Source organism: Sebastes fasciatus, chromosome 21, assembly GCF_043250625.1.
Source record: "Sebastes fasciatus isolate fSebFas1 chromosome 21, fSebFas1.pri, whole genome shotgun sequence".
In the NCBI taxonomy this organism is placed as follows: Eukaryota; Metazoa; Chordata; class Actinopteri; order Perciformes; family Sebastidae; genus Sebastes; species Sebastes fasciatus.
Window position 1 is genome coordinate 6,288,662 of NC_133815.1, and position 21,548 is coordinate 6,310,209.

Genomic DNA, 21,548 nt, shown 5'->3' on the forward strand with positions numbered 1-21,548 from the left:
AACCACAAAATGAACATGATGTGGGACCTTTAAAGGATCTGAGTACTTCTTCCACTGATACACATCATAAGTTATGGCTCAAAGTTCAAATCAAACTCGAAACTGCAGTTTTGATCTGATCTGATACTCTCAGTATCTACCTATTGTGAAATTAATAAAGCAAACAGCTCAGGTTGCACACTGCATTTGGGTGCGTCAGAGCCCGAGGGTTCATGAAAACTGAGCACACTAAACAAAATACTTGCAACTCTTCTAGATAATATAAGAAGTTCAGGGAGAGTGCAGTATTTATCTTGTGACCTTTGACCTTTGATTTAGTAAAAATGCATCAGAAGCAGAAAAAACTGCAGATTTTGACATAGACAGGGCTTCAAAATTAGGTAACAATGACCCACGTTGAAGCCAGTGGTGCATTTCACCCCCCAAAATGTCAATTAGCAGAATCCAGCAGGATCTTTTAGCTTCAGAAAACAGATCAATTTAACACTCCAAGAGGCTCCAAGAGGCTCCGAGAGGCTCCGAGAGGCTCCGAGAGGCTCCGAGAGGCTTTCAGACCTAATCTGCTAATGAAATGGGATCAATGAAAAGTAAAGAAAAACACTTTAATTCAGGAAATCTTCAGAGCAGCCAGTTTAATTTCATCCATCTTCATATAATAAATCAGAATACATGCTGGATCTGTCGGTGGCTCAGTTAAACATGAGGCTCTTTCTGTGTGACAGGCTGTTTGCACATGTTTGGTATGCGGACTGTTTGGGGTTCTGGATGCACTGAAGCATCATCAGGGTCCTGTGAACAAATAGGATTTCTGTTACTCCAGGCTACTTTTATTATTACGTCATAAAAAACACCTGCATCTGTATCACACTTCATCTATCTATCTGTCTGTCTGTATGTGTCGTTCTAAAGGGCAAACAGCGTCTGTATGTGTCGTTTAACTTGTCGGACGTCACTTACTCGTCGTTGTCTGTGCAAGTCCAGCGGAAACCTCTGGACTGGAGGATCTGGATCAGGTCTACAATGGATCCTTCACTACATGATTCTCTGTAGAAGTGGAAAAACAAGGGACTTGATTTGTGGATATAAATATGAACCACTTTCACATTTTATAAAGCTGTAACTAATGACTGATAATAATAGTTTATAGATCAGTTATAAAACATTAAAGTATTGTATTTGGGGTTTCTACTAGACCATGTTTAAATGCATTAATGTTCAAAAAACACACATTATTTTTCTCATACTGTCTGTCTTAATATACCTGTATTCACCCTCTCTTTAAGACCCCCTCCTGAGAAAGCCCAGTCTGCCCACAAAAAAACAGACTGGGTTGTCTCATTTCACAGTTTGTGGGTTGGTAGACACTCCAGATACCTAAATGTATGTACACAAGCACTAAAAAGTGAGTTTTTCATGATATGTCCCCTTTAAGAAGAGTGACTCTTGGGTGTATCCTTTCTTTTTATAATTCACTTTAATTAAGCTGTATTATCATACCAGGACACATACAATCACCGGCCTCTTTATTAGGCACACCTGTTCAATTGCTTGTTAACACGAATAGCTAATCAGCCAATCACATGGCAGTAACTCAAAACATTAAGGCATCTAGAGGTGGTGAAGACGACTTGCTGAAGTTCAAACCGAGCATCAGAATGGGGAAGAAAGGGGATTTAAGTGACTTTGAACGTGGCATGGTTGTTGGTGCCAGTGAGCGGCAGTTGTGTGGACGAAAATGCCTTGTTGTGATGTCAGAGGTCAGAGGAGAATGGGCAGAGTGGTTGGAGATGATAGAAAGGCAACAGTAACTCAAATAATCACTCGTTACAACCAAGGTATGCAGAATACCATCTCTGAACGCACAACACGTCGGACCTTGAAGCAGATGGGCTACAGCAGCAGAAGACCACCCTGTACTAGCACCGGCCACTTTATTAGGTACACCGTGTACCTAATAAAGTGGCCGGTGAGTGTAGTCTTGCTATTCCAAGACAGTGAAGTCATAAATGTTGATAATCTATATTTATGGGGCTTTAAACTTTCTAATAAGGCATAAAGTTTGTAGTTTGACCCACATCTATGGGGCTTATAGCGACTGATAATGCCAATTTATTAGCCTGACAACAGTCTAATCAGCAGGTTCACAGTAAGTTTAAAAGGTCCCATGTCGTGCTCTTTTTCACGGTCATACTCTTTTTTTATGTTTCTACTAGAACATATTTACATGCTGTAATGTTAAAAAAACCACTTTATTTTCCTCCTACTGTCTGCTTGAATATACCTGTATTCACCCTCTGTCTGAAACGCTCCGTTTTAGTGCATTTCAACGGAATTGCAACAGAATTGTGTTGCCTGGCAACAGTTTGGGTCCATGTTTACTTCCTGTCAGCTGATGTCATTAACATACACTTCAACCAGGAATAAACTGGGACACATTTAGTATGTTTACATTTAACGGCTTCTTTCAAACGCACAATTTCTGAATACAGGCTGTGTGTATTTCTTTGTATATTGAGCGCTTTGATACGTTCACAGTATTTATATAGCACTTAAACCTGGTTTATAACATAAAAGACATGGAAATCTTACTTTTTACAATATGGGACCTTTAACAGAGCCGGCCCTGACCAATTTGGTGCCCTATGGGGAGATTTTAGCTGGTGCCCCCTTAATTAGTTGTGTTGTTGTGGGCTATTTTTGTGATATTTCAAAATAAAAGTATTAAAATAGTGTTAGTATGGTGTGTAGATTGTTAATAAGGCCCAGATTCTCCACAGTTTTTTTCCATAAATTGTCCATTAGAGGGTCTTCTTCATGAATTAAAGAGCTATATGAAGTTTGCAGGTCGCGGAACCTGCCAGAGGATTTTTTTTACAACCTGATTAATTGCTTATAACCGATCTATAAAGCATTGGCATGAAATGATAAGATAGTCATTAGTTACAACTTACACACCCTTAATAAAGGGTGACTTATTGGAAGGTGGTACTGTTGTATGTGATAGTGTACTTTGCACTCTTGGTAAAGATCCAACATTTTAATATCAACTGTTTTTATCCTCACATAAAAGGTCCCTCTAGATTGGTCACCACCTTTATGTTGACATAATCCAGCCTGCACGGGTTCAGGCTGTCCAGTTCAACACTTCCAAAAAAGCTGAGAGATAAAAAAAAGAATACGATTATTTTATACACTCAACAAACATCATTGCTAAAACAGTTGCTTCATTGATTTCTTTTTACCTTTTCCTATTGAAGGCGTTGACAATAGAGCCATTCAGTAACACGGTGATGTTGCCACACGCCATTTCTGCAAACTAACAAACAGGTGAAGAAAATCGCATGAGAGCAATTATTCCACTGCCGGTTTTGGAGCCGCATGTTGCATATGAACGATAAACAACACAGCTGTGTGACGTTGCTGCAGTGTGGACATTAAACTCACATTTTGTGAGGCTTGCTCCCAAAGGGAATACACCGGATGATTTCTACATGCCGACCACTCCGGACAAGAGCTGAAATCAAAACCTGTGTGTCAGATTCACAGCTATCAGTTAAAAGACATGTCATCACCACCTTGATAATATTCAAATTAGACATGAATGAATGGTTTTGGGTGTTGTGTTGACATGCATCGACACGCTGTTAATCACTCGACACAAGTACTGTAAAAACAAAAATCCTATAGCCACGTGGGAACATTTGGGAGCACAGCTGCAGCTGCCTGAACGATGATGTTTCATTTGAATACCAGTGATACAAAGTGATCTGTTCAACATTTATTAAGTATAAAAACACATGAATAAAAGCAAAACTGAATACACTTTTTGTTGTTAAGATTTTAGAAGAATGATTAAGGAAATACATTGATATATTATTGGTAATGTAGTATATACAGTATACATTATTCAAGACAATTTAAAGATGCATTAACTGACTTTTTGGCTACTTGGGGGCAGCAGAAACAAGTTGTGAACACAACACTGACTTCTCATCACCCTTTTCAAGTTGATATGGTGAACTTGTTACCACTTGTTTCCACATCCAACAGTTACGGACGTGTTTCTGTCCACCTGACGAATTGAAGTCCAATATTCACTATCTTTTAGCTCTGTTTTTGGTCTCCACCAACTCCTGAGGGAAACATCTGACTCTTTAGCTGCTAAACGCTCCACTATTTTTACCATCTAGCCGCCAACTCTATCTGTCTGCTGCTTGCTGCCGAGTAGGTAGTGTACGGTGGGTTTTTGGGGGCTTTTTCACTTAAGTTTCACTACAGTAAAGTTGTAAAACCAAAACATTGAGTTGAAAGATGCTAAAACGCTCTGTAGAGCTGAGGGGAACTACAGAGTCAGTTGTTATTATGAGTGACCCCTTTCATATTACAGTAAATGTGTTTATTTGACCCATTGTCAATATAAAGATGTTGATTAGAGCAGCTTTAAGAACTCTTAGTGGTTAATTGTGACATTAAATACAAGAAAATATATCACATGGTCACTTAGGCTTTATCAGTGATATCACAAATGAACCGAAAATACATTTTAGTATCTTGTACTTGATTTTTTTTTCAGTTTTATGTGTTTTTCTTTTGGTACCTCATGTCACAAAACTATGTCACCAGAAACAAATTCAGTTAAAGGAAATGTTATATCTTGATTGAGTTATTGCAACCTGGAGGTCACGACCCCTTTAACGGATCACAAGATAAATCTGACGGTGTATGTGATAATTAATTCATGAAAGAAGAAAATTGTTGTTCAGTTACTTTTCTCTAATCTTTGCTTTTTTTTCTTGTGCATGTTTTTTTTTCTTCTTGTTTTTCAGTTGTCTCTGTCTTGTTAAATCTAAAAAAAGATCTACCAGAGTCTTCATCTTGTCCACACCAGATGAGTTTGTTGAACATGTAGCCGACCAGCGTGTCTTCCAGGGTCCAGAAGTGACGTACAACAGCTGCGTAGCTCTGCATCAGCGTCCTGGTTTTACTCCAGAAGAGGAACTAAACAAAAGGGACGGAAATATAAAACAGCTCAACTCACAGATCTTCCATCTAATGAGGTATCGATGAGTAATCATGACCATAATATATCTAATGCCTTCCTCACCCTATCACAAGGCCACGTTTGCGGCATCGCATAAAACATGTGATGGTAATCCACCATCACATTACAGGAGGACTGATGGACAACCGCCTCCTCAAACTGTCTCCAGATGTCCTCACAGTCCAACCTACACATAAAAATCAGTCAATCAATCGATCAGTTCACTGACAAAACATTAATTGAATTCAAGCAAAATCAAGCAAAATATGGTGAATCATTTTTCATTGCAGCCTCTAAAATGTGATGATTTCCTCATTTTCTCTGTTTTATGTCATAATAAATAGAATATATTTGAGTTTTTTGACTACCGATTGGACGAAACAAGACATTTGACCTTGGTCACCTTGGGTTCTGATGGTTTTTTTTTTACATTGTGCAGTACGTTACCTCAAGCTGGGGTTAACTAGTGTGATGTAATTGTAGCACCTTCCAACCACAATGTGTTTAATGTTGGGGGTAGTCCCCAGCTGTGCTCTCAGTGGACCGGGGCAGAGCAGGAGCATAATAAACCCTTTGAAAATGGACACAAAGATGGAAGAAAGAATGTAATATCTATCACATTTGGGAGGGGCACATCAAAAGAAAGAAATGTGGGAAAGTTACTTACCTACTGTCACACTGATTGTTACAAAGGACGCAGATGTTTTAGAGGAGCTCATGTTAGTGGGACACTCCAGTCTTGTGTTTGTGCACCTTAATCCGCCGCACTGAAGATCAACAACACTTTAATCAGTTTGACTCCAGGCCAGCAGGTACTTGCTGCTGCGTGATTGAGTGAAGTCTTATTTTCCTGTGGCATGTCTAAAACTTCCTCCCACGTTTTTTTTCTTTCTGTCTAGAGCCGACAAACCTGGCAGCTTTTCAAAAAGCCTCCAGGAGATTTTTAACACATAATGATGATGGCTGACCTTTAAGAAAACAATAATCTTCCTAGCATACCAAGGAGATACAAAGATACACATTTTTGTTTGAAATTATAGTTGTTAGCACATGCAATCATAGAATATCGTGTGAGTAAACCTAGTTTTATAATTCAGTGAGAAAACGCAGAAGTAAATGCTCACCATTTTCCATGCAGAAATTGCAACAAATGGCTTCATGGTTGTGATGTTGAATGCTTCGCTCAGGTCAGATTTCTGCTTCAAATTGAGTCCTGTTGTGTGATGTGATCTGATATGTACCCTCGTCTCAGAGCTAATGCCTGACATGCCCGAAAGACTCGTCCTCATAGGCCCACAGAGACATTCTTTAAGGACAGATGACATGTTTTTTCTCTCCCAGCGTCCTGTTGCAAAGAGTAGATCCACATGACTCCAATTATGGTACCAATAGGAATCTCCCCACACAGACTGTTGGCTGTTTTCTGGGTTATGGTGTGATGGGCTAGAGGATGAAATATAGCCGTCTGCATTACTACACACCCCGAATTATTATTATTAACTCAATTTAGAGTGGTATATGTACACAGTATGTCTCAAAATGAGCCTGTGGTGTTATTTTGTGAAGTAGCCTAGTACTTAGGTTTAGGTTTTTTCTGGAAAAACATACAATGATAACATGATAGTTCATACAGATTAATGCAACAATAATGTAACTCTGGGTTATTTTCCTTCATTCTGCACACGTGGTACTTTTACTTGTAATGCTTAAAGTTACTACGAGGAGCTTTATGTTGATTTTGGCGGTTCCTGTGGACAAAAGCGATAGTGTTTCTGAGCACCAGAGTCCCTTTAGAAAACCTCATTTTACAGCATCAGGGTCTGACAGTGTGCTTTGAGCTACGCCGACCTTTGACAGTTGCGTCACCACTGCTTTTACAACCAAATACATTGAAGCGTGCCGTTGACACTGCAATCGACCCCGGTCTGACCCAGCTCTCACCCTTTCAGTTACACTGAATGCCGGTTCAACCCTGGTTGAGTCTTCGGTTTGAAAGGGGTATTAAAGCCTTGTTCCCATTTGTGACAAAAGAAATGAGGAAAGGATACATCACTAACGTCTAGTGTTTTCAAAATATCACAGATTTGCCAAAGAGGTGCACGCTACAAATTAACTGTCAGAACTAGGTGACGTACGGCATTGGGCTGCGAGGAGACTGCATCCTGCATCTGACACCTTCATTTGTTATCTCAGATCAGAGGTTGTCTATCGTTTTTCAGCCAAGGACCCGTTACAAGATAGAGAATAAACCGAGAACCGTGTCATGTAGAAAAGGCCTGATTCCTGTCAAGATTATCACATAAACCAACACTTGTGGGAGGTCTGAGTGACTTTGAACACTGATTAGCATGAAGGGCTTTTTATTTGTGTGCTGCAGTATCCAAAGAAAAATCATAGGGAGTCCAAAAGAGACCTTAAATCATCTCACGGTGTCACTAAATATACAGAAAGTGTGAATTGACTGGATGTGATTCTCATTATACTGCCTTGTCTTAAAATACAAAAAAAAAGCATCGCTCCAGGTTGGAGGTTATAGATTTAATGTATGCCTAACCGTTGCCAGACTTCTCATTAACTGCTTATGATGATGTTGGATTTCTGCCACCTCTTAGTGAGATAAAGGTCGCCTGAGGTTAAATCTGTAAGACGGTATGGATGAGGTGTACCCTCGTGTTTTTAAAGTTAATTGCATTGTTAGCACTCTGCACAGGACTGACCGAGTTCATTGACATGAAACGCTCTGAGGTTAATAACCCAATATAGCCTTAAAGAAAAGGAAGCCAAAATCTGATTCAGAGCTTTTTTTATACATTCGTCACTGCTCCATTGACACACTGATATATACTCATACAGGCCTTTGGGAAAATGTGCAATAATAATTACTTCCCTATAATGTACAGTACAGTTTCTTGGAAGCAGAACCAACATCTTGCCATTACGGGAAGTTTATGAATCATTAACTCAAGTAAAGGGAAGCTTAATGTTTAAATAACTTAATGCAGTTTTTAAATTTGAATTAAACAAGGTATCATGACACTGTCAGTCTCTGCTTTCTGTTTAGACCCTTCACTAATGCTCTATAATACAAATAAGAAGACAACCATTTGGTATAATTATTTAAGAATACATAAAAAATGTAATGTGTTGTTCCTTTTCTCCTTCTTTTCATCGTCATTGATCATGACATTATTTTGCAATTTGGTGCTCTCTTAACTTCAAGGGCTTTTATTTGTCATTTCCCCCCAGGAGATGTAGTTTTAACAAGTTACCCAAGCCCTATGATGACTCCTTAAAGTGTTTTATGAAAACAACAGCCACGAACAAAAGTAAAATAACTTAGGAAATGAATAAAATTTATTTTATTCTTAGATTTTTCCTATTCCCATTCCTTATTTTACTTGACTAAAATGACCTTTGTAGTTCTGGAATTATTTGCAAAGTCTTAAAGGTCCCATATTGTAAAAAGTGAGATTTTCAGGTCTTTTACGTTATAATGCAGGTTAAAGTGATATATAAATACTGTTAAACTATCAAAACGCTCAATATACGGAGAAATACACACAGCCCGTATTTAGAAATTGCATTTTTGAAACAAGCCGTTAGGATTTCTGTCCATTTGTGATGTTACAAATATACAATATTTAGACCATTATGCGGTTTTAAACGTAAAAATACTAAATGTGTCCCAGTTTATTTCCTGTTGCAGTGTATGTAAATAACATCAGCTGACAGGAAGTAAACATGGACCCAAACTGTTGCCTAGCAATGCAATTCTGTTGCAATTCCATTGAAATGCACTAAAACGGAGCGTTTCAGACAGAGGGTAAATACAGGGATAATCAGGCAGACAGTACGAGGAAAAAAATGTGCTTTTTGAACATTACAGCATGTCAACATGTTCTATTAGAAACACAGAATACAAGTATGAACCTGAAAATGAGCATGATATGAGACCTTTAACATGGCACATAAGATTTTGCATATGAAGCTTTCGGAGAACAGGTTGTGACAAGGATTTCTTTAAATGTCAACTCAATATTAAAAAAAAACACCCTGCAGCAATCAAAGTCTCCACACAAGGCAGCCAATATATCTGTGCATCAGATCCTGGACAGTGCTGCTGCTGCCACCTTCTGGGTTTCTATGTTTGTTATATCTAAGCTGGTGGCACCCAAACCTTTTAATGCAAGGCGCACAATATGCATATGCTAACATTAACACCATGTATACCTACAGCACTATAAGGGTTTATTTTTAACGCCCTAAAAAACACAAACAAGTTGATGTAAATAATGTGTCATACAGTATATGAACTTACATCAAGATTAAGTGAAATAATCAGCAGTTTTTTGGCTTTGCTGCTGTGTCGATTTGCAGATAAATGTTGATGAATAAAAGTTAAATAGTTGTAATATTAATTTTTTTGTTTTTGTTCAAAATTTTAAATTGTCTGAACTTGGTCGTCTTGAACTGTGTCGAGGTTTATCGTCATTTCTTTGAGCTCTATTTACAAATCTTTCCACAAACTATATTTCTGACTGCTGCACAGCTAGAAAAGTCACCTGATGGAAAGGATGCGTGAACGATAAGAGCCGGCTCCCGTCCGAGAGAAGTTTTTTTTGCTCTGCATTGCTCTGCGGTGAGTTGCGTTGCGGTGCGGTGCATTGTGGTGCGTTGCGTTGCTTTGCGGTGCGTTGCTTTGCGGTGCGTTGCTTTGCGGTGCGATGCGTTGCAGTGCGTTGCGTTGCAGTGCGTTGCGTTGCATTGCGTTGCGGTGCGTTGCGATGAGGTGCGGTGCGGTGCGCTGAGGTGCAGTGCGGTGCATTGCGTTGCGGTGCGTTGCGCTGAGGTGCGGTGTGGTGCACTGAGGTGCGGTGCGTTGCGGTGCGGTGCATTGCGGTGCGCTGAGGTGCGGTGAGCGAATAGCAGACAAGATGAGTGACAGTCGGAAACAAAGCAGCATGTAATATTACGGTATTCTGGAAATTAAAAGGTTTAGTATATTCATATTGAATAATTTAAGTGATATATGTGCACACATACTAATCATAGGTCAAAACAGCTAAAGCTAAATTTGGCTGAATTATAAAAGGCAGAAGTGAAGTAAAATGAAGAGCCGTTTAGGAGCCGAAAGAGCCGATTCTTCTTGAAGAGCTGAGCCAAAAGATCTGGATCACTAAAAAGAGGCGAAATTCCCATCACTAAACTAGATTTATCAGTTTCCTGTAGGGAGAAACGACAGCCGTGTGAGCCAATGAGAACGTCGAATTCACATCCGGGTGAAATGTATTGACCAATCAGAGCGAGAGATTTACCTCTAGTCCCGCCCTTCCATAAACTAGCTAAAAGTCAACACAGAAGAAGTCAGTTTGTCTCTGGAGGTGGGTTGAGCTAGTTTTAACCTATTGAAACGCCTATTATTGTAGTTTATTACAACGTTAATTAAGATATTATATATGTGCTGCCGTTAATTTGAGTTTTTTAGCCGTTACATGTCAGTTTATTGGTGTAAAAGCGAGCTAGCATAGAGAGCTAATTCAGCTGCTTCTTCATCAGTTTTAACAGCCAGCATCTCATCTGTCTTATCTAACTACTACTTTAACATGTGAGCTAACATTCAGTGTTGCTTTCCCCCAGCAGGAACCTAAGGTTACAACCTGTAACTATCTGGGAATATAACATTATAAACTCCTCATCCTACATCAAGATGAGTGATCCCTGGCAGGAGTGCATGGACCACTGTGTGGAGGTCACCAAACAGGCTGGACAGGTGAGTAAATACTGCTGTTATTGCTTCTTTATTAATGCTTTGGTCTGGAAATCACTTTATTTAAGTTTTGCATTCACTTATATAGACTTTTTTTGTATACTTCTCAGTACACGCCAAGTTTACTTAGACTTTTCTGTATACTTAGACTAGTCTGTATACTTGACAGTATAAGCCAAGGATACTTAGACTAGTCTGTATACTTGTCAGTATAAGCCAAGTTTAATTAGACTTTTTTTGTATACTTGTCAGTATAAGCAAAGTTTAATTAGACTTTTCTGTATACTTAGACTAGTCTGTATACTTGACAGTATAAGCCAAGGATACCTAGACTTTTCTGTATACTTAGACTAGTCTGTATACTTGACAGTATAAGCCAAGGATACTTAGACTATTCTGTATACTTGTCAGTATAAGTCAAGGATACGTAGACTTTTTTTGTATACTTGTCAGTATACGCCAAGTTTACTTAGACTATTCTTTATACTTGTCAGTATACGCCAAGTTTACTTAGACTTTTCTGTATACTTAGACCAGTCTGTATACTTGTCAGTATAAGCCAAGTATACTTAGACTATTCTTTATACTTGTCAGTATAAGCCAAGTTTACTTAGACTTTTCTGTATACTTAGACCAGTCTGTATACTTGTCAGTATGAGCTAAGTATACTTAGACTTTTCTTTATACTTGTCAGTATAAGCCAAGTATACTTAGACTATTCTGTATACTTGTCAGTACAAACTAAGTATACTCCGTTTCACAGCAGTAGTAACTTATAATACAAGATACAATTAAAAAAGTGAGATCCACAATCACGTAGAGCACAATAACAAAGGGCCCGAAAGGCTTAAAAGGGGAGAGTTTGACTGGAATGTGAGGTTTGAATGCCTCGAATGAAGCCAGAGTTTCCACTGAAGATCATCAGTTTTGGGTCAGAGAGCTGTTAGAAACAGGTAAAAGTATTTCAAGAGGTAGACAGGAAATTTACCAAAAAATGTCTTTCAAGATGAGAAGGTACAAATGAACCTTTTTCATCTATAAATTACAGTGAGTTTGTGATGCAACATTAAAAAATAAACCGTAGACATGAATGATAGACAGGGTCAAGTAGACTGAACTAGACTTTTTATTGCTGCAAAGAGAAAGCTTTGCACCTTTTTTTATTATTCAGTATGAGTATGGAAAGTTAAATTGTCATCTAGCTATATTATATTGAGACTTTTATTTATTTATTTATTTGTTTCACACACATATAAAAAGACAGTAAAATACAATTCACATGAAAGTAATGTAAAATACATGTGAAGGTGTGGTAGAAACCTATAATGGCTTATATAAAAAACCACACCGCAAGGACATACACTAGGTACAAATATTACCATACAAAATCACCAGTACATTTTAAATATTAGTGTTCAAAACATTTCATATACAAATATATAGAGTGTAAAATGTAGGTGTAAATTTCAAACAAACAAAAAAATACAAAGACGTCAGCAGAGCATTTCTAAGAATGTCAAATATAGTCAATAACTGCAATTTTAAAAAAGAAGAAAAAAAGTTACTAATTCAGTTTCTTTGTAAAGTTACAGTAATGTGTAATAAACACAATAAAGACTTGCACCTAATCATCTCTGACCCATCATAGCCAGCAGTATGTAGCCATAACACACAACGCGTTAGGTTTAATTAAAGTAGCAGATGTAGTCAGTCATCCACAAAATCCCTTTGCTGAGTTTGTCATTGTTGTGTGTCTGCCAGATGATCCGCGAGGCGCTCCAGAAGGACATCGCCGTCATGCACAAGAGCTCACCGGTTGACCTGGTGACCGAGACGGACCAGAAAGTGGAACAGCTCATTATATCCTCCATCAAGGAAAAGTACCCCACTCACAGGTATTTGTCCAGAGAGACATGAGAGGTGGTTTATGAACTGGTTGAAAGTGCTGCAGGACATTTGACAGTGTATTTATATTCAGTCTCTCAAAGTTTAGTTCTTATTTTCATGCTATTTTTAATGTTACATTATTTCCAGCTGCGACAGCAATGTTGGTATTTCACTTTGCGACTTTGTGTGTGAGTTGCCAGGTGTTTATATTTCTGTCTTCGGACAGACTTTGTCACCGCATCGTAACTGTGTAACATGCAGTCATGAAACAGGTGTGTAGTTGTGATCAAAAGGAAGGTCGAGTTCGAAGAATCAGTCTGTAGGCTACTTTTCTTCACCTCTTAATATGCTACACTTAAAGGGGCTAAATACAGGATTGGGAGCATTTCTGTTGCCTCTCAACGGCTCTCAACATGGTGCTAAATACACCCGCAATGATGCCGTCGGTTGGAACGGTGTTATCAACTATAACCGCGGTATGAGAGCAGTGCAGAGCGGCAGCCGTAAGCTAGACAGTGGGGCAAGCTCACATTCACTAAAAGTTTGTGCAACCGGCTCGACCATGTCAGCAAAGCGAGGAGAAACTTGAATTACAACACACTCAGAGGGAGAGCGACTACGTTCTCTGCTCAGGTAGACATTACTCCTCTATATCTTTAAATAGCTAAATAGTTGTTTGCTGCTATATCAATGCTCTGGATATCGTATAGAGAACCTTAAAATACATGATTTATTACATGGCAGTTATTCTCATTTTCAGTCCTGAGCTATTTTACTGTTAGTAAAAGTCTGATCTGTTCACTAAAGTCACAAATATTTGTGTGTGTGTGTCATCACGGCAAAATGTGGTCCTGCAGACACCTACTGTAGCGGGAACTACCACAGAGGCGGTTTTGAGTACTTTTCCAGGTGTTTATATTTCTGTCTGTGGACTGATGTTGTCACCACGATAGCGTCGCAATCGTATAAGATGCAGTCAGTGTTTAGTTGAGATCAAAATTAAGTTTGAGTTTGAAGATGGGCGTGGTCCGAGCAAAGGCGCAGGAAGTAGGGGGGCGTCGCGGCTGGTGCGATTCCCCGTGCAAGATGATCTCTAGTTGAATGCTGCATTTAACTCATTTTACTTTGCTTGTTTTGTTTGTAATGTGGATGATAGTTTTCTATACTTTGGATGTATCATGAGCCATGTTCACACGCTTGCTCTTATCACTAATCCAGGCAGGGCTGTTGGCAAGAATTTGGAAATACTGATGTTATGAGCCACAAAAAACAGACAGAAATCAAAAATGTAAATGTTAAAATAATTTGGATTTTAAACATTTCATTTATTCAATTAACTATAAATATAAAGATCTTTATCCAGCTGCAAAGCCTTCTCTACACTACCTAAAATATAATCATTCTAAAAATGCTGGAATCCTTCTGTCAAATATCTTCAACACAGCAGGTACACAGTATCAAGTGCAATAGTATAATTGTTGTTACAGCTGAGGTTACACTGGTATGATGCATAAAAGTTGTTGTTTTGTTTCTGTCTGATTTTGAAGCTTCATAGGTGAGGAGTCGGTAGCAGCAGGTGCTCCCAGCATTCTAACTGACGATCCCACTTGGATCATCGACCCGATTGATGGTACCACCAACTTTGTTCACAGGTACTGCCTTCACTTTAATACTGTATAAACCATTGAGAAACCCAATAGAGCACTGGAGTTGTTTTATCTTTGTCGCTCCTTATCTATTTTTATCTTTTAATTAGGTTCTCTCTTGGATTGTCCTCTCTGTCAGGGATAATTAGACGACGTAGATGAAACTGAACTGATAATAGAAATTGATTCCTCTGAGCTTAAACCTAAAGGGAGTTCATTAAAGGAATGCTTTTTTTATATTGTAAATTTCTTTTGTGCAGGTTCCCATTTGTGTCTGTATCAATTGGCTTCACTGTGAAGAAAGTGGTATGTTTTATTGTTTGTGAATCACATGTTTTTTTGACACTGTAACATCTTAATTAAAAGAAACGTTAAGATAGTAATTGCCCCAATAACCCAGTGAATTTCTGATGCATAGTACAGTGGTTTTCTCTCTTTATATAGCTGTGGCTCTATTCTTAGCCCTCCTCCCACGCCGCATTCATCACCGCTGTTTTCTGTGCTGTCTCAGATAGAGTTCGGGATTGTCTACAGCTGCATCGAGGACAAAATGTACACAGCACGGAAAGGGAAAGGAGCATTCTGCAATGGAGAGCCAATCAAAGTGTCTGGACAAGAGGGTAAATATCAATAATCACATCAGGCTTCAGTGTTGCATTTCTTAACAAATCCACCAGGTGGAGGCAGCGTCACAGCCAGATTCTCTGCTTGTAGCAGCTCTACACAGTGAATCCTCAGAGACAGTAGTTGTACATTTCTAACTGTGATTCTGTGTTTTCAGAGGAGTAAACTGTCATTTTTCTGTGTTTTTCACACTAGACATTAGTCAATCTTTGGTACTGACAGAAATGGGCTTCAAAAAGGATCCTGAGCATTTCAAAACAATGATGGCCAACATCAGGACCATCCTCACCATCCCTGTGCACGGGTAAATATACGCTTTTGCACAAGTTAGAATCCTTAAAGGGATAGTTTGGGTGTTTTGAAGTGGGGTTGTATGAGGTACTTATCCACAGTCAGTGCATTACCTACAGTAGATGACGGTCGGCATGCCTCCAGTTTGGAGAAGCAGACAGGAGTTACCAGCACAGGAGTAAAGCAAAGTGCCTGTACTGCTGTGGACGGGGCGGCTTTTAACATCCTAAAAGAAAGGTCCACCTAAAAAAAATCAACATCAGTTTAAGTGTACGATATATTTAGAATATTTTGATCCGTTTACCTTGCCATGAAACAACTATTAAGTCTATTTTTCCGACGGGGAACTGAAGCCGTTCTCTATGCTCCTGCTAAAGCCACCAGTCTCCATTGAAAGAAACTGTAATTTTACCTCACAAAACACGGGAGTTGCTGGTCTACTGCCGCCTCGATCGGTTAGTTAGTTTTTGTTATTTTGTGACTTTGGATAGTTAATTTGATTAAATTATATATTGTGGCGCTGCAGAGATGTCCTGGCCTACAAAATGATCATTTGCTCTAATATCACAAGTCATATCGCAATTGCAATATCAGTCAAAATAATTGCAATTAGATATTTTTCCAAAATAACCCCACTTCAAAACACCCAGACTATTCCATTAACATTTCAGTCCTGGTTGATCTGATGACTCCCGTGATCAGTACTTCAGCAAACACTCCTCGAGCAGCTACTTTATCAGACATACAACAGAACAGAGAATGGTGTATCTGTTTACAGTGCGGACAAACAAGGTCATGTTGTTTTGATAAAGAAGAAATAATTGCGACCACAATCTGATTATACGTTGCACGCTGTGTGCCAGTAGTTTTCCACACAATAGCAGCACACTGTAATTTGAGGTTTGAGGTGTGCAGCCTTCAGTTCTCTGTGGCTGCGTCACTTTTAAGTACTTTTAGGAAAATATAAACCAATTGTCATTAGGTCTGCCCCCTCTTAGTCGACTTATCAGTCGTTTTGGTCTTGGTCAACTAAGATTTCTTTAGTCTATTAGTCGTTTTTTATGCTTTTTTAATGCTGAATGACTTATTTATAAGAAACTTATGAGCATAATTCTGGTAAACGAGATTTAAAGTGGTGCTTTTGTGTGATTCTTTGTGGATAAACTCAGTTTCACAGATCTGTCGATTAAATCAGCTAATCGATTAGTCGACAAAATCGTATGAGTGTTAATCGACTAAGAATTTCTTTGGTCGAGGACTGGTGACTTTCAACCGAATGCATCCGTGGTTGCTCGTATTAACCTGCATAAATGGTCAATGTAGATAATAAACAGAGTTGAGTATGTATTTAAAATGTATTTAAAAATGAGTGCCTTAGTCCACTAACATTAGGTACGCTAGCTAAGCAGTGTTAACTTAGCTGACAGTACTTGTTTCAACATGTTAGGCAGGTTCTTCCCGATCTTCTAGACACCGTTGTTACGTAGAAATGCAAGATAAAAGTAGAAAATTGTACACTTCTTTTAGGACAGCTTGCATTCAATCATGTGTTATGTATGTATTATAGGGAGACGTCACCGCAGTAATGGCAACTTGTTTACTTCCGATACTTCCCTGGATTCCTGTATAAAGGACCCCCCCATATTTCCCCAGTGGGACATACTTTTAATGTGAAGCAGCAGTAGGATTTTTATTTGCAGTAACATTGTACAGCTCTGATGCATCTGTAGGGGAGTGAACAGTAAACAGTGAGGCTGATATCAGTGAGATAAAAGTAGAAATAGTAGCGTTGGATTACATGCATGCATTGTTTCCTGTGAATCCCTCTTTGCGTGGGAATGGCAGACTCTGCCACAAACATGTGAAAGTACTATATAAAGGGACTCCCTTGTAGCCTAAGGGTTAGGGTGTGTACCACATGAGTCATGACATGCCTCTATCAAATAATGGCAAATAAACTTTTCTCTTTTTCTTAGAGGAACATTGTGTAGCATTTAGAGGGATCTTTTGGCAGAAATGGAATATGATATTAATAAGTATGTTTTCTTTAGTGTATAATCACCTGAAAATAAGAGTCGCTGTGTTTTCGTTACCTCAGAATGAGCCGTTTATATCTACATACGGAGCGGGTCCTCTTCACGGAGCCAGCTGCCATATTTCTACCCAGAACGAACAAACCAAACACTGACTCTAGAGAGGGACATTTGTGTTTTTGCGTCAACCACCGTAGTTCTCGTAAACGCTTGGCACACAGGAGAAGTTTTGGTTGTTTGAAATTTGCAACCTCACTGCTAGATGCCGCCATATCCTACACACTGCACCTTTAATCTTTCTAAAAGTAGTAAAATGTAATAGATAATGATAGAACGTAAATACCAAATGCATGCCAACCATGAATAGTATCGCATACAGGGTTTGAATCCATGAAAATCTTAAGGATTATAACTTAGAACATTCACAAACACACACTAAACTTTCACTCAACCATCTGGAGGTTAAGAGTTTGTCACGTGCCATCAAATGCCGAGCAGAAATCCCATTTCCATCCACAGTATCCGCTCCCCGGGCAGCGCAGCTGTCAACATGTGCCTGGTAGCGTGCGGATCGGCTGATGCTTACTACCACATGGGCATCCACTGCTGGGACATGGCTGGAGGGGCAGCGGTTGTTACCGAAGCTGGAGGAGTTATCATGGACATTTCAGGTGAGTCGCTGAGAAGACTTGAGCTGTTTTACTAAACTTTTCAGAGGCTGCTGCTGAGTCACTGGATGAAATGAAGGAAGCAGCTCAGCAGGGTGATTGACTTGTGGAGAAACTGCTGAAGGGGATCATTGCTTCACAGCAGAGAGAACGGGCTGCTGTTATTTCAGTGCAAACGCAACATAAGTTATTAATGTTTTATGAATTATTGAGATTGTTACTAATTCTTGTTGTTATTGGTTTTTATGCCTCTTTCTGCTCACAAATGCCTGTGAAACGCAGTCAGAGATGGACAGCAGGGCATGTGGTGGCTTACTTGAAACAGGAAGCAGCGGGTTTTTGAGAAATTTAGTGTTCAATTTGGGCAACACTGTCACTGACGTAACAGCTGATTTAGGATATGGAAGCTGCTCGTCAAGTCAAACCTGCACAGTTGATAATGACATTGCTTTAAAAGGTTAAACACATTCTTTATTTCTGCTAACAGACTTCCTTCCTATTTAAAGTAATGAGCGGAGGAGGAGTGCATGTATGTGGTGGAACAAACTTGTAGCATGTATAGCGAAGACTTCCGTCCAGCACAGCCTCTCCTCTTTGAACTGAAGGTTATAACTCACTGATCAGCTCTCCGCGCTTAAAATCTCATCCTGCAGAGTGTAGAATTTTAAAATGAGTGGGATCATGATCTTAGAAATTCATCACCCACGCCTTCACCATCTGATTTATAACCGTTTTCCCCCTTGTGACTGGCTTAGTACTTAGCAATTGTTCTTATAAACACGAGCATCTCAAAATGAATTCATTCTCCTTGTTTCAGTGATTGGGTGGTGCAATAAGCCAGATATATGGAGCAGATCATTTCCACTGGCATATATGTGCTCAACTGTTGCCATTATGACTAGTATAAATTGCAGACCAACAACAGTGAGGTGAATCTTTCCAAATGCCACATTAGATGCTTCATCATCTTTGCTTTGTGGTTTAACTGCTTACAATAACATTTTGAGTAAACAATATGTAAAAACCATACAAGAAGTGGATGCAGTCACCGTGATGTCATCCATTAGTTTGTGGACTGCAGTTTTGAAGCCTCGAATTCGGCATTTTGGCCGTTGCCATCTTGTTTTTTTGCAACCAGAAGTGACACTAGAGGGTAGAGCTAAGTACAACCGAATGCTGAATAGGACATTTTTGTGTGTTGTAATTAACTTTCATGAACTGAAAACACACTGTGAAAGGGTTAAAGTTGTAAGACTTAAACATGCCCAACTCCCAGACCTGGCCAAGGCGTGGTAGCAACCCGTCAGTCACAAGGTAACCGCGCCCTAAAGCATCCCCTGCTTTGTCGTAGGGCTGAGCGATAATTCAATATGAGAATTTATCGTCTTTCAGTTGAATCATATCGTGATGAAATCATGTATCGAGACATCGTGATACACAATTGCATCGTCTAAATCGATAATAACAAACTCGAACTAACTCAAATTCCTCAGAAAATCTGAATTGATAAGAATCCTGTTTATGGGAACTCCCCCACTATAGTTAAATCAAACTATTTTCTTAATCTGATTACGATGTATTTGTGTGCACGTTAACATAGTCAGTGTATAGCTGGAAGTATTTGTTCATTTTTCCTCTCTAATTTCACTTGAAACTGTTTATTTTGCACTAAAGTTCTTAATTAAGTGAGAAAACACTATTTTTTTAAGTATTTAATTCACACAGGGGTATACGAAATTAGGCTTTACCATGTGGTTATTTCATATAGACTATTTATTTATTGAATTAAGAAAAAACTTGCAACATTTATAGTTATCGAGATATGAAATTACATATATTGGGATAGAAGATTTTGGACTAATTTTTAGATTTAATTTAATTTTAATATATTTAATTTATTTATTTATTATTTTAATTCCTTTTATTTTATACTGTCTTGTAACAAAAAGATGTTCAGTTCAGCTTTATTACAGCTATGCTTACTTTGTCTTTTCTCTTTCATCCAGGTGGACCGTTTGATCTGATGTCTCGGAGGCTGATCATCGCCAGCAGCAAAGCAATAGCAGAACGCATCGCTAAGGAGATAACAGAGTTTCACGTCGGCAGGGACGACACAGATGGCTAGTAAAGTTTCATCATCTCCTCTACCAGCTTAACAGTTATTTAATTACCCGACTGTTTTGTATTTAACAAGTCACGATTCTGTCTTTGCCTTAAGAACCAAAACGATAAACTTACCTCTGAAGAAGAACTATCCTCTGAAGTTTGTTAGTCAGCGTTTAAGACTTCCAGACGTCTTTCTGTTTTCTTTATTGTTGTGCTTCTGCACTTAGCCATTCACAGATTGAGACTTTGTATTGTGTTGTAGCTTGTTTAGTCAGTAATTATGCCTGTGTCCTAATACACACTTGTTTTTAGTTATTTTGTATTATTTATATTTATTTGGACAATCAAGAGATCAGAAAAAATCATGTAATAGATAAAGTACCTCCATATAGCACCATAGCAGTCATTTCAATATATAATAATGTTTTGACCAATAATATTGATTTTCCAGGTGTGAGTTTATCTTAGGTTATTGTATTTAGTTAAATTTATTTAAATATACATTTGTTTACACAGTAAGTAAATAAATTTCAGTGCCATCACTAGTTTGCACTACACCAAACACACATGTCTGCATATAACTACTGTAGTGTATAACTTCTTAATTAAGTCCAATACACTGAGGGTGTTCTTGAAAATGTGTTATAAGTGTTTTAATATTAAAGGATCAGTGTAGGAGCCAGGTGGTGTATCGGGTCTCCTTGGTATAAATGTATAAGTAGGTAAGTTTTTGACCGGCGAGGCAGCACGTTGCTGCAGTAGTAACTTGTTTGTTTGTTGCTATTGGAGTGAACGTGTAATCGAGTTAATGGATAAGCTGCATTAAAAAAAAAATAAACGAATGGATTGTTAAAACATAAAGTGTGTTTCCAACTTTGATTATACACGGTAACGTTAATCAGGGCGTCAATCAGGTGAGCCCGGTGCAACACCTCAGTGGCTTAAAGCTTGTCTTAGCCTCTACAACCAGTGTGTAACACTAGGGGGGGATCTATTGGCAGAAATTTAATATAATATTAATAAGTATGTTTTCTTTAGTGTATAATCACCTAAAAATAATAATCGTGTTTTTGTTACCTTAGAATGAGCCGTTCATATCGACATAGGGAGCGGGTCGTCTTCACGGAGTCGGCCACCATGTTTCTACAGTAGCCCAGAACGGACAAACCACTGTGTTAACTTTTCCTGCTTGGGCCGGAGTCGATAAGGGCCGTGTCCTCCAAAGTGTTTATTCCCAGCTGAAAATGACGGGTCCTCCTCTGAAAACTCCGCTCTGGAGGCGCAGCGCTTTTTCAGCTGACTTGCGTTGGTTGTGTCTAGTTGCTATGATACGGAATATACACAGAAGTAAACATGTCGGCACAAGTACTTGCTCTGGATGAAGGGAATGCTGAAGCAAGTAGGGAGAGAGGACGGGCCCGCTGGTCATGTGGGTTCATGAGATTTTATGGGCGAGGAAACATCTCGGCGAGTACGAACATCCCG

At 38.9% G+C, this 21,548-nt stretch overlaps 2 protein-coding genes across 3 annotated transcripts; one reads left to right on the forward strand and one right to left on the reverse strand.

Moving 5' to 3' along the window:
- Positions 1-637: 637 nt before the first annotated feature.
- Positions 638-5,604, reverse strand: LOC141760027 (ADP-ribosyl cyclase/cyclic ADP-ribose hydrolase 1-like). The gene is made up of 8 exons (XM_074622644.1): positions 5,489-5,604; positions 5,105-5,228; positions 4,863-4,998; positions 3,445-3,527; positions 3,243-3,316; positions 3,064-3,156; positions 958-1,044; positions 638-789 (listed from the first exon to the last, which is right to left on the reverse strand). The coding sequence occupies exons 1-8, from the start codon at positions 5,602-5,604 to the stop codon at positions 690-692; spliced, it is 813 nt and encodes a 270-aa protein (XP_074478745.1). The 3' UTR covers positions 638-689.
- Positions 5,605-10,303: 4,699 nt separating this feature from the next.
- Positions 10,304-20,746, forward strand: LOC141759984 (inositol monophosphatase 1-like). 2 transcript variants are annotated; one of them, XM_074622551.1, is made up of 9 exons: positions 10,304-10,422; positions 10,682-10,811; positions 12,570-12,703; positions 14,243-14,347; positions 14,602-14,647; positions 14,853-14,961; positions 15,161-15,269; positions 17,809-17,960; positions 19,964-20,746. In XM_074622551.1, the coding sequence occupies exons 2-9, from the start codon at positions 10,749-10,751 to the stop codon at positions 20,080-20,082; spliced, it is 837 nt and encodes a 278-aa protein (XP_074478652.1). In that variant the 5' UTR covers positions 10,304-10,422; positions 10,682-10,748; the 3' UTR covers positions 20,083-20,746. The 2 variants fall into 2 exon arrangements, with proteins under 2 accessions (XP_074478652.1, XP_074478653.1); XM_074622552.1 differs by lacking the exon at positions 10,304-10,422 and adding an exon at positions 10,508-10,528.
- The last annotated feature ends 802 nt before the right edge of the window (positions 20,747-21,548 follow it).

Coding starts and splice junctions, on each gene's coding strand:
- LOC141760027 (XM_074622644.1), bottom strand. CDS start 5,604: ATGCTCCTGCTCTGCCCCGGTCCACTGAGAGCACAGCTGGGGACTACC. Junction 5,229..5,488: donor CTAGTTAACCCCAGCTTGAG/GTAACGTACTGC, acceptor TTTTATGTGTAG/GTTGGACTGTGAGGACATCT. Junction 3,157..3,242: donor AACGCCTTCAATAGGAAAAG/GTAAAAAGAAAT, acceptor TTTATCTCTCAG/CTTTTTTGGAAGTGTTGAAC.
- LOC141759984 (XM_074622551.1), top strand. CDS start 10,749: ATGAGTGATCCCTGGCAGGAGTGCATGGACCACTGTGTGGAGGTCACC. Junction 14,648..14,852: donor GCTTCACTGTGAAGAAAGTG/GTATGTTTTATT, acceptor GTGCTGTCTCAG/ATAGAGTTCGGGATTGTCTA. Junction 17,961..19,963: donor AGTTATCATGGACATTTCAG/GTGAGTCGCTGA, acceptor TCTTTCATCCAG/GTGGACCGTTTGATCTGATG.